Genomic DNA, 13,274 nt, shown 5'->3' with positions numbered 1-13,274 from the left:
ACAGAGAGCATATCTGGTCTGCAAAGTGTAAAATATTTATCAGCTGGCCCTTTACAGAACATCCTTGTGGACCTCAGGTTGACAGGATACGAGTGGGCAAAAGTAGAATGGCAATAAAAGAGAAAGGTGGGCTGATGAAAGATTAAAGTACTGTTCCAGGAATCAGAAACAGCTCAACAACAAAGGCAAGATACCACACCAATCCAGTGAGGAGAAACAAGCGATAGAGCAGTGGGCACTGAGCACAACTGTGACTAAGTGTAAGAGAAAGTCAGCACTCCTCGGTGGGATGGCACCACTGCTTGTCAGACTGCAAACTGTGAGAACACACCAGGCTGCTCTTCTCAATGGCACAGGCAGAAAGAAAATCAAATTACCATGTCAAGGAAAGTCCAGGGAAACAATGAGCAGAGGAGGAAAATATTAGACTCCAAAGGCTGCTGATACTACTGATTACAGTGATTACAGCTGTTTGCACACGGCAACCATAGCAGAGGGCAGGATGCCCAAAGCTTAGGAGTGTGCACTAACGGGGAAAGAAATCACTTCAGTAAATATGCCAAATTCAAGACATCTAACAACCATTTACTCTGTACCTACTGTGCAGGAATACTCACATTTGCCTTATTAATCCCAACAACAAATAATTATGAAAAGGGAAGATGAATATGAACAAAGTTAAAAAGCCCAAGATCAGTAATAAGCAGCTGGGACAGTGTTCTCTCTACTCATAGCTGTTATGTAAAATAGATATCTCAGTATGGAAAGTAACAAATGAAAGAAAGTAAGTATTTTCCACATGATTTTCATGATTTATCATGAAAAATCTTTCACTAAACTGGCCTTGCTTTTCCCTCAAACACACCAGCGACACTCTTGCCTCAGGGCTTTCCCTCTCCCTGAACACTTTTCCCTCAGACACCCACCAGGTTCAATCCATCACTTCCTTCACGTTTTTTCTCAAGTCTTAAAAAAATGGCTGAAAATTAAATCACTAAGCATCCATTTAAGAAGCTAGGGGAAAAAAACAATGAAATAAATCCAATGAAAACAAAAAAGAAGGGAAAAACAGATGATATGGATATAGATACATGGAGATAGAGATATGGATATACAAATATATCTCAGCAGAAATAGAAGACATGGTTACAACAGAAAAGATCAATAAAGCCAAAGCTGATCCTTTGAAAAAACTTTCAAATCAACAAAGGAGGATTAATCCAGAAAGAAAGAAAAAGAACAAGAGAAAAAGCAGTGAAAAAGACTAGATTCAATGGGGATTATGGTTTAATCAATAATGAAAAGTTATTATAAAGCACTTTAAGATAGCAAGTTTGAAAACATGTGAAATGAGTAACTTTTTAAAAATATTAACTATTGAATTTAACCAAAAAAGAAACAGAAGCTAAATGGTATTATAATCATTAAATAAATTAAATCATCTGTTTGAAAAAATGTGTCCTTCAAAGACAGCTTCAGAGCCAGGTGTCTTTTAAAAAGAAAATTCATGAACACATTCACTCCAATCATTCAATAAATAGGTCATTCTATTCTTGCACAAAGTTGTCCAGAGAATAGAAGGAACACTCCCTAACTCACCAAGGCCATATAAACTTTAAAAAATACACAAAAGTTAACAGAATAGCACTCACTGAGTAAAAATGAATAAAAGAAAATCTATCCTTACAGCAGACAGAATACCAACCAATAACGCACAGGCACAAAAAGATACTGCAATCATAAAACAACAATAGGATGCAATGAAAAAGGAGCACCATGACAATAAAGGTAAGCTCTTAGAAATCAAAATTACAGCAAACAGAAACAAAAAACTCAAAAGAGGACCGAAAGATAAAGCTGAAGAAACCTCTCAGAAGGTACAGCAAAAATTTTAAAACATAGAAAATGGGAGAAAAGAAAATTAAAGGACTAGTCCAGGCTGCCCAACAACCAAATAACAGAAATACTAGAGAGAAAAGAGAGGAAAGGAGATCATCAGAGAACTAATTGAAGAAAATTTCTCAAGTCAGAAATAAGTAACTTTTGGGGTGCCTGAGTGGCTCAATCAGTTAAGCATCCAACTTCAACTCAGATCATGGTCTCATGGTTCGTGAGTTCAAGCCCCACATTGGGCTCTGTGCTGGTGGTGTGGAGCCTGCTCGAGATTCTCTCTCTCTCCCTCTCCCCTGCTCGCTCTCTAACTCAAAATAAATAAATAAACTTAAAAAGGAAAAAAAAAAAAGGAAGTAACTTTCTAAGAAGGGGTGCAACATTGTGAAATTTCACTACACTGGGGACCAAAAGATCCTACATGCTTCAATACAGAGAAAAAAAAATCATACGCAAAGGTTCTAGAATCAGAATGGCTTCAGGCTTCAACAGCAATACTGAAAGCTAGAAGACAGTAGAGCAATGCTTTCTCAAGTCTGAGGGAAAATTATTTCCCACCTAGAATTATGTACTTGACAAGTTATAAGTCAGGTATTAGGCGTAGGATAAAACACTTTCAAACATTAGGTCTAAAAAGTTTTTTGGCTTTTTTTTTTTTTTTAACATCTTGTACCCTTTTTCAAGAAGGTACTGAAAAATATGCTAAAATGGGAGACTAAAACCAAGAAATTAAAGGCAAAAAAATGCAAGAAACAGACTATCCTATATAGGAGAGAGGTAAATGAATTTCTAGGATACTCATGGTATAACGCCCTGTTCCTGACACCGAGCTCCTAAAAACCCTCAAAACTGTCAAAGGAGAGTCTAAGGAAATGCTAAGGAAATGCATCATTGGGTGAGGGGAGAGAGGGGCCACTTAGACACCAGAAAAACCAACCATGGTAATTAGAGAATCAGAACTTCCATTTCCCCACCCCACCAACCCACCTGACCTCTGAGAAGGGGAGAAGGAGAGAAGGGTTGAAGATGGAGTTTATCCCCAATGCCAATAATTTAACCAATAATGAAACCTCAGTAGAAAACTTCAAACAGAAACATTCTAGGTTGGTGAACACATTCACGTGCTGGGAAGGTGGTATACCTGACACCATGGAAAGAAAACAGAAACTCCAGTGCTCAAGACCCTTCCAGACCTCATCCTATGTACTTCTTCATCTGCCTGCCTATTTACATCCTTTATAATAAACAGTAAGCACAGCACTTTCCTAAATTCTGTGAGCCATATTAGCAAATTACCAAACCTGAGGGAAGGTTGCAGGAGATCTTCAAATTAGTAGTATGCTCGGCCAAAATGCAGGGAACCTCACTTGCAGATGGTGTCTTGTGGGTTTGTGCCTTCAATCTGTGGGCTCTATGCAAACTCCAAGTAGAGTGTCAGAACTGAATTAAATCGTAAGACACCTGGTTGGCGTAGGAAACTGAAGAATTGGTTGTTGTTGAAAAAGATACAACACTAAAGGAAGATCCCAGGGTGATAGCTATATACAAGATGTACAGGGCAACCAGTCCACATTCAAAGTTTCACTCTGCAGACAGTTCTGTTGATGGCTGCAATTATTAAGAGGCCCAGTGCCACTGTGCCCTTTTTAGCCAGGGGACAGAATGCCCAGGTAAGCCTGATCCAGATTCTGGTTCATACTTGGCTTGTCTTAACTGTATGGTGGTGAATTTCCCACTCTCCCCTCCAATGTCCTACTGCCTGACTCAAATGAGCATACTCCTTTAATTGACTCCTGAGAGCTGGAGGTCAGCTATGGCAGGAGGAGAAGTAGAAAACACAGGGCAGGCCCTTCCCTGACCACATTCCTGCCAGTCATCTGTACCTGGCAACACTAGAATCCTGCCAGATGTCTCAACTGTGGTGAGCCCTATGTTCCCCATGACTCACTCATGTTCTTGCCCACTGGCGTCCCCAGAAGGGAATCTTGTAAACTCTCTGGGAAACTAAAAGCCAGACTCTGATTCAGAGACTGTTCAATGTATCTTCTTCTGGAAGGTTTCACGTAATAGTGGCACTATTGCCCCTTCCATCCATGGCTGGATTAATGCTCCATATTGGTAATATGGCAATATTTTATTTTGTACCCTAGATGTTAGGTACACAGACGTAGTATTCCTTAAATTGCATGCATATGTTTTAAGCACTTCTGTATGTAAATATTCATTTTACAATAAAAGTCTTAAATAAAGGATAGACCAGTATGTATAGTGTGCTGCCATTAGTTTTTTAAAAAAGGAAAGAAAGAGAATATGTGTATATATTTGCTTATACATGCATAAAATAATGGCTGAGAGATTAAATAAACATCACAGTGACTGCCTCTAGTGAAGACAACTGAGTGGCTGGGGAACAGAGGTAGGAAAAAGACTTTTTACAGTAAAGTCTTTTAAAGCTTTTGCATTTCTAACACTGCAAATTTCAAAGGCATGAATGCATACATACATAAATAAATGAATTCAATGACTTCTATGATTTCTGCAAATCACAACTCTTAAGTCTTTAAAATAGGGATGATACCTCCTAATACTGGTGAAAGAACCAAATAAGCTTTTGTAAAAAAAAAAAAAAACGCTTTGAAATCAAATACTACATACATCTGAAAGTAGTAGTATTTTTATTGAAAAAAATCTATCCTTTTCCTTCTTTCTCCTTACTTTACACAGAAAGTATTATTCCTTCTTGATATGGTAAGTTTATTTAGCAGTTAAGAAAACACTGGCTTTAAACTAATTCATGTGAAGTTATTTATATTTAGATTTAACAAACACCTATGAAGCCTTCAACAAGTTTAATACCAGTCTTTTTCACATACATTAAATCCTTACAACAACCCCATGTGCAGCTCTAAGTGAATAATAAAGATCTAATGTGAACAGCCATGAGTTCAACAAAGACCTATAGAGGGACCCTACAACCCAACCTTATGGCAAGTTCATCCAGTATAGAAATCCACAAGACAAGTCCCTGCTCTTAGGGAGCCCACATTCTGCTAGTGATCCCAAGAGAAGAGGTTATTTCTCAAGAACAAGGAGTAACAGGGAATAAAGTCACCTAACTCATAGGGACTATGGAAGACAGCAAGGGAGGCTTCCAGAAGAGGTGTTATCCTGTGATCTGAGTTAAATTTCATTCAAGTCAAGAAGGAAGAGTAGGTATTAAACAAGTACATAAATAGGGATGCGAGTCCAGAAGAGGGAATAACAGACAAACTATCAAAGAGTAACAGAGCATTCAAAAAACTGCCAAAGGTCATGGAGATACGGTGTTCTGCACTTTAATTTTTTTTTATTTGATGGCAGGGAGCACACAAATGGAAGAGAGGGGCAGAGAGAGAGAGAGAAAGAGAAAGAGCTCCACACTTAGTGCAGAGCCCAATGCAGGGTCAATCTCAGGACCTGAGCCGAGATCAAGAGTCAGATGCTCAACAAACTGAACCACACAGGCGCCCCTGTTCTGCATGTTAAAAACAAACCTCTCATAGGAAAGCTTTACTGGCAGCTGTGTAGCACTACAGGAAGATACTTCTGGACAAAGGAGCCTGTCATTGCTAATATCCAATTTGTACTTTGTACAAAATTATGTTTAATAGTGTTGTTTCCTGTTATCAGAAGAAAAAGAACAGCATACAATTATTTTTCCATTATAATCTAAGGGATCATCATAGGAATGTATTAAGCCTAAATAGTTTTAAGTCTATATTCTATGTATCCAGAGTAAGGCAATGTTAAATGACAAAAAATATTGTCTGATTAGAGGAAATAAGAGTAGAAGATAATGGTAGGAAAGGTACTTCTTTGGTTCTTTGCTAAGAAGTATATGTGGCCTCCAGAAAGGAGAACATGACAGAGGACACACATATATAAGCATCATTCTCTTTGCTTACACAAGAAAAAAGATTTCATCATACCTTCTAAGGGGGAGACTCATCAGATTGTGACACTGACCAGCTGTGTCAAACAGAAAATGGTCCCACAAATGACAAAGATGTCCAGCAAGTAGATTAACTTTATCAATGTTGTCTGTCATACTGCATACCTACAATGATTCTCTGAGCAACTCTAAGATCTCCTATCATTCAAGGAAAGAGCATCTCCAAAGAGACTGACATCAAACAGGCAGAACAGGAGCTATTTCCATAAAGTGTACCATACACAAAGTTCAAAAGAAATAATTAGAGGATTTTTATAACTTACCTGTATTGACATTATGCCTGATGACTCTACAGATTCCACAAACCATTTGTGGGCCAAGATTTAGGTCAGGAATATAAAAGGTACTGATGTAAAGGAGTTCTAGGATTATTCAGCCCCAATGTCCAGACAAACAGCTGATGTCTATCTTGCAACAATAACTTCAGCTTTGGTCAGATTAGAAATACCATTTAGAAAAAGAGGGGGTGTGGTTGCTAAGATCCCTATGGTTTAAGAAATATAACGTGCTGTAAAGCAGGTGCCGTTTCTGAGTTTTAAGACTAAGCAGAAGGGGTGCCTGGCTGGCTTAGAGGAGTATGCAACTCTTGATCTCGGGGGTTGTGAGTTTGAGCCCCACGTTGGGTGTAGAGACTACTTAAACGCATAAATAAATTTAAAACAATTTTAAAAAGACTAAGCACAAGGTCTATCCACTGTACTTCACAATGGTCACAATGAAACACTGAAATCTATCTCACCTAGGTGGAAGTTAAATTTCTTAGAACCTCACTACCTAGCTCTAGGTATAAATTAAAAGGTAAGCATCAATGAAAATAGCCATCACTAACCCATGCAAACACCAGAGTGTCATTGGAGAGGCATACTATACATCAGGAAGAAAAGGGGGAAAAACCTTTCAAAAGCTAAAAATAATTTAAATTATAAATAAATTAGCCACTGAGCAGACAAGAGAGAAAACATATGTAATAAATACAGTTCACACACTTCACTCAGGAGAACCTATTTACCGGGCACCTAGGTGGCTCAATCAGTTAAGTGTCCAACTCTTGGCTTCAGCTCAAGTCATGATCTCAAGGTGCGCGGGTTCCAGGCCTGCATCAGGTTCTGTGCTAACAACACAGAGCCTGCTTGGGATTCATTCTCTCTCTCTCTCTCTCTCAAAATAAATAAACCTTAAAAAACAAAAAGAACCTAATTACTCTGGTTTATGTTTAGAATTTATTCTAAATTATTTATTCTATAATTGTATTATCTCCTATTCCAGAAAAGAGAAGCAAATTTAAAAGCTGGGGTTATCTACACCCAGGCTCACTGTCAAGGCACACTGACAAAACCCAGAAGCAGCAGCTAAGAGCCTGGGAGAAGTAAAACTTATTTTTAAAGAATCCAAAACACAAGACAGAATGGAGCTTTCAGCTTAGGGATAAAACCATCACCACTGAGAATATCATGGTATTACACATGTGTGTGCACAACACAATGGATAAATCCATTATTATTAGACCTGTGTTCTGGTTCTGCTGCTTAACTGCAAGCCATTCAGCCTCTTCTGAGCTCAGCTTCACCTGTAAAATCAGGATAATACTTCCTTGCTACCAGACAAAACTGCCATAAAGAGCTAAAAAAATAGTTCATGTAACATTATCTGAAAAACATAACATACTATACGATATGTAACATACTATACAATATGTAACATGAACATAATATATTTAAATAAATTCCCATTTAAATGGCTTAAATAAAAAATTAATAGTTTTCTTAATAGCAAAAAAATAAATTACATGATAGTGCTGATCCCCTCCCCCAAACCGCCAGGGTTTTTTAAAAACTATTAACAAGAGGGGCGCCTGGGTGGCTCAGTCGGTTGGGCGTCCAACTTCGGCTCAGGTCATGATCTCGTGGTCTGTGAGTTCAAGCCCCGCATCAGGCTCTGGGCTGACAGCTCAGAGCCTGGAGCCTGTTTCGGATTCTGTGTCTCCCTCTCTCTCTGACCCTCCCCTGCTCATGCTCTGTCTCTGTCTCAAAAATAAGTAAATGTTAAAAAAAAAAAACAAAAAAAAACTATTAACAAGAAAGAGAGCTTTAAAGCAAGAGAAAGATTTTAGCTGCCCTTTGGAAACCAGATAGCTTATAAGCATTTCTTGTAACGAAATGACATTTCAAAATGAGAAAAGATAAAATATTTTTTAAATGAATACCCATACCTAAAAATATAAAATACAATATTCATTACAGATATATTATAAAGGAATATTTTTCAAACTGTAGGTCATAATCACCAGTGGATATTGAAGCCAATTCCAGCATTTTTTAAGAAAATAGGACAGAAAATATTTGAGTACCTTGCATTTAATAAAGGTAGGTATATATTTCATAGACTTTTGTTATACTTAATATGTATTATCATAATGTATACACATACACAGTGCTGGGTCACAGTGTATATCTATTTCTTATATGGAGTTGAGTTTAAAAAAAGTCTGAAAGTCACTAATACAAAACAGACAGATAGGTATGGGGCATTTTAGATGGCAGCTAAGGCATAAATAAGGAATGTAAAAGCAGCTAGTACTCAGAGTAACTAGGAGAAGACAAGGAAAGTAAAGAAATGTCATGTGGGACCAGACTGAAGAGGGCAGTGTTTTGTTTTGTTTTGTTTTGTTTTGTTTTGTTTTGTTTTAAGTCATCAAGCAGCAGTCCTTGAAGTAGGGAGGGGAAGGAAAAAAAAAAAAAAAAAAGAGGTTAGAGTGGGAGAGATCCAAAGCATAAGAGACTCTTAAAAACTGAGAACAAACTGAAGGTTGATGGGGGGTGGGAGGGAGGGGAGGGGGGGTGATGGGTATTGAGGGGGGCACCTTTTGGGATGAACACTGGGTGTTGTATGGAAACCAATTTGACAATAAATTTCATATATTGAAAAAAAAAAGAAAAAGATAACAGCATTCCTTCTAGGAATAAAAAAGGCCAATACAGAAAAAACACTCTACTGGAACTTAGGAGAATCTGCCCCCTAAAACTCTCTGAATTTAATCCTTAATTTTCACAACTGTAAAATGAGAGGACTAGAATAGAAGATAAATTTTAAGATCCTAGGGGCACCTGGATGGCTCAGTCGGTTAAGTGTCTGACCCTGATTTCTGCTCAGCTCATGATTTCATGGTTCATGAGAATGAGCCCCAAGTCGGGCTCTTCACGAACAGCATGGAGCCTGCTTGGGATTCTCTCTCTCCTCTCTCTCTCTCTCTCTCTCTCTCTCTCTCTCTGTCCCTCCCCTGCTCACACTCTCTCTATTTCTCTCAAAAATAAATAAATAAACTTAAAAAAAAATTTTAAGATCCTACTCAACATTCTCTGATTCTGGTAGAGTTTATAATAATTAAAACATGACATGAGTACTTGTTCTGTAAGTAAGACCTTTTGTATTTAATAACTACAATATTATCTTTTAATTTAAAAATTATATTACATCTTCCTAATCAAGGCTTGATGGCTACTACCACATCTGGGCATCTCTCAAATTTCCTTACTGAAAAGGTCTGGCTGGCTAGGCCAAAACTACCCTTAGGCAAACATGTCAGTATTCACCTGGAAGTAACCACGAAAAGACACAGAAGGTGCTCTGAAGGAGTTAAATAACCTCCGTATAACTTTCTTGATACCATGCCCATTTAAAAGTTTTTTAAAAAAAATTACAATAACCATTGAGATACATCTAAATTGTTAAGCTCAACTGCAATCAGTAAGAAGTATTTTATACACTCAAAGATTAATGTTCCTAAAATTTCCTTCTGTCTCCTTTCCTAGTAGGATCAACCATTTTAGTTTAATGACTTTTCTAGGTAAAGCTTTCAATTGCTTCCTTAATGTTTTCCTATTCTTTGCATTGATTTCCTGGCCTGGACTTGGCTGCCTGTCCCAGTCTATGTGCTCCTTGGCTGTCTCCTCGGATTGCATGCTCCTTTCTACTGGTAAGCTCTTCCGTGGTCTGTACCCACTTTCTTATGCTTAAAGCCTGTATCTGCAAAAACAGTGGTTCCAAGCTCTCAAATAGACACACAAAATGAATTTAGTACATACAAGGGAGTTGCCCTAATTGGGCATAGGGTATATGTCATATCATGAGGTGGTGTACATAGAAAGATGTGTATTTTACCATAGATGTCATATTTGGGGCTGCCTCTGAGACTAAATGGAATCTGTTCTACTTCTAAGCAAAAGATCTCTATCTCTTTCAATTAAGAGATGAAAAATCAGAGCAGATAAATGACTAAAGCAGGACTGACTGAACAGAGGTACCATCAAAGGAATAGAAACAGATCAATGGACCAAGCCAATCAATCACTGACAACTATTTTGACTCTGAATACCTTCATGTAACAGTCCTGAGAGAAAACACTAAAAAGAACTAAATCTCTACAAACACACACACACACACACACCCAACAGCGTTTCATGCCATATCATTAGCACAAAGTGAGAAGAAGAGAACATAACATCTATTATCTCTTCTCTCTGTAAGTCCATATCTCTCATTGCTCTATAGACCCACATCTACTTTGCAAAACATGTTCTTCCTAATCAAATCACTCTTACTGAAATGAATGAAATGAATGGACACATGTCAATCCAAGTGACCAACATGTAGAAACAGAGCAAATTGAAGTTATACAGAATTCATTTTTTACTGAACTTGTGCCAATTCTCACCAACTCTGATATATCAAGTAAATTATCACAATTTAATTTTACCACATACCCAAATAGCTGATTTTGAACCATAATCCTGAAAATGGTGTCATCTTGACTTATAAAACTCACTTTGGGTTGTTAATTAAACCATATTACTCCTATTCAGTGAGAGACCTGAATATGTTTAGGGCTGAATAAAACATGGGACCAGAAAACACACAGTGAAAATATGTGTAAGGAAGAAAGTGCAAATCTCTACAAAATAAATGTTTTAAAACATGCGCTAAGGGGTAGTTGGGGAAGTGAAGATCAATTTGTGCTATAAGGTCCTGAAGTCAGCATTAAAGCTTTTAGAATCAACTATGGAAAAAGCAGGGGCGCCTGGGTGGCTCAGTCAGTTGAGCATCATATTCTTGGTATTGGGTCAGGTCATAACCTTGTGGTGGTGGGACTGAGCCCTGGGATTGAGCCCTGCATCATCATGGAGTCTGCTTGAGATGCTCTCTCTGCCCCTCCTCTGCACACTCATGCTCTCTCCCCGTCCCTCTCAAAACAAATATACTTAAAAAAAAAAAAAAAAACTATGCAAAAAGCAAACACCACAGGGAAATGAAAGTCTGAGACTGGAATAAACAAACAGGAATCTGATGAAAAGAAGAAACAAGCATGGCTATGTTGATGATGTCAGTATCATTACTATTCGACCAAACCCATGTGGAAATTGGACAGACAATGCTGTCCAGCTACAAAACCCACAATCCTGAAGGCTGAACATTAGTGAGAAAATAAAACAATATAATGCCTTGACCACAAGGCATGTCAGTCTGTACAACTAGGATTTATAAAAATATTTTGACTTATGTATAATAATTACTGCATCTAAAATTTTGAAGCAATTTTGGATTTTTGAAGCAATTTTGGATTTTTCTTAACACATTGAAATATATGAAAAATTCTGTGTAAAAATGCAAGTTAAGCAAAAGAAAAACTTATTGATACTGTTAGAAAGTATAATGGTAGGATAATTCAGAATAAGGGTATTTTTGATGAATAAAATTAGCACTTAGCATAAAATATATAAAACGATCAAAAATAAAGACAGGTAAAACTGAAAATATTATATGTGGAGTCTCATTCTAAAATATAACACTTTAATTTAAAGAGCTATGATATGATATCAACATAAGAAAGTCAACAGACCAGCAGTAAACAAAAAAATAAAGAAGGCACACACGAAATATCTAGAACCAGGTTAAAAGATACCTCTCTACAATAGAACAGTACTGATTAACCTCCACATAAGTGCATCCCTTTCCCTCAATCAACTCACCCAACATTTTCTGCATCTTCATCACACTCAGCTTTATATTTGCAAGGTCCACACTTGGAGTGTTTTCTGTGAACTTCTGCCCCTGACCCTTCCTCTTCTGCTTAAAAAGAAAAATTAAATTTTCAACCAAAAGTTGGTTTCCTTTCCAGATAAGCTTCATGTTTTCAGCAGCCATTATCCCATTTCTGCAGAAAATGCACCTGCGCTCTTGAAAACAATCAGTTCCAGAATCTATCAATGCTTGCATCCAAAAATGTTGCCAATACTGAGTACAACATATTCTATGAGGAAAACAAGTATTGGTGCTAGCAAAATAATCCCTTAATCTATGTACGAAAGAACACTACAGGTTTTGATAATTAATTGCCTTTAAAAGAATTACCATATAACATTAAATAAGAGAGAGAGAAAATAAAACATGAGCAATAAATTTGGTACAGTGATTACCCTACCCTATGCAATGCCAGTTAACAAATGATTAAATGCAATAGAGTATAACCACTTGTTCCTCACATCAGTTTCATACCTGCCTTTCTTATTACATAACTAACAGGATTCAAAAAAAATATCTCCAAATTTGTAAAAGGAAAGGGGTCTCTTTACAAAGGACTTGCCTCCTTTTCTGTTTGCCCACTTAGCACACCAAAAATACCCAGAATACAGAAGTGTGTGGATCTCCTATGATCTGGCACAAAAAACCAGTGGTTACCAGTAAGTCTCCAACTCATATCCCACTTTCAAGGGATTCTACATTTCTGGGCTCAACTAGAATGAATCCTACCCTGATAATCTCAAACTGGGCAGGGAGATCTGTTCTGAAGCCAATTTAGGGATTACAGTTTACTCAAAGGATCTCTCATTCTGGTTTAGGAAATAACACCTTCTTCAGGGGGTGTCTATCAGTAAAGAAGACATTACAAGGCAAGTCCAAAAACCTAATATACCTATTTGGTAATACTTCCAAACTTTCCATTTTTAGTGTCTGCATGCACTTTAAGTAGAAATCTTTCCCAAATTCTCTCGAACACTCCCAGATTCCAGGGATCATAATCCTATTATTTCCGAGGCTTCAGAAACATCAGGAAATCGTATGGCCACCACAAGCTCACTTAAGTTTGTAAGCTAATCTGAGCAAACAACTTAGCCTTTCTAAACTCATACTCCCTGAAAAGAAATAGTCAACCTACATTCTCAGAGCAAGACATCCAGTATTTACATGACATAAAAAAAATCATGACATCAACTTCCACTTCTTTAGTATGGGAACATGACTGTTTCCTTACTGAATATTTGACCACAAAGACTAGACTACATGATCTCTCTTAAAATCCTTTCCAGCTCTAAGATCTAGAATTGATGGTCTGATCCTT

General features: G+C 37.4%; 1 protein-coding gene across 2 annotated transcripts in view; it reads right to left on the bottom strand.

The window, feature by feature from the left end:
* TMEFF1 (transmembrane protein with EGF like and two follistatin like domains 1) overlaps positions 1-13,274 on the bottom strand; it is an 81,051-nt gene that overhangs the window by 33,450 nt on the left and 34,327 nt on the right. Inside the window, exon 5 of one of the 2 annotated variants that reach the window (XM_043566994.1) lies at positions 11,905-12,004. In XM_043566994.1, coding sequence (XP_043422929.1) covers positions 11,905-12,004 — 100 coding nt within the window. The remainder of the gene's footprint in view (positions 1-11,904; positions 12,005-13,274) is intronic. The other variant, XM_043566995.1, reaches the window with a different exon arrangement.

Source organism: Prionailurus bengalensis, chromosome D4, assembly GCF_016509475.1.
Source record: "Prionailurus bengalensis isolate Pbe53 chromosome D4, Fcat_Pben_1.1_paternal_pri, whole genome shotgun sequence".
In the NCBI taxonomy this organism is placed as follows: domain Eukaryota; kingdom Metazoa; phylum Chordata; class Mammalia; order Carnivora; family Felidae; genus Prionailurus; species Prionailurus bengalensis.
The sequence above is the reverse complement of the archived record's forward strand: the minus strand, read 5'-3'. Positions and strand labels throughout refer to the sequence as shown.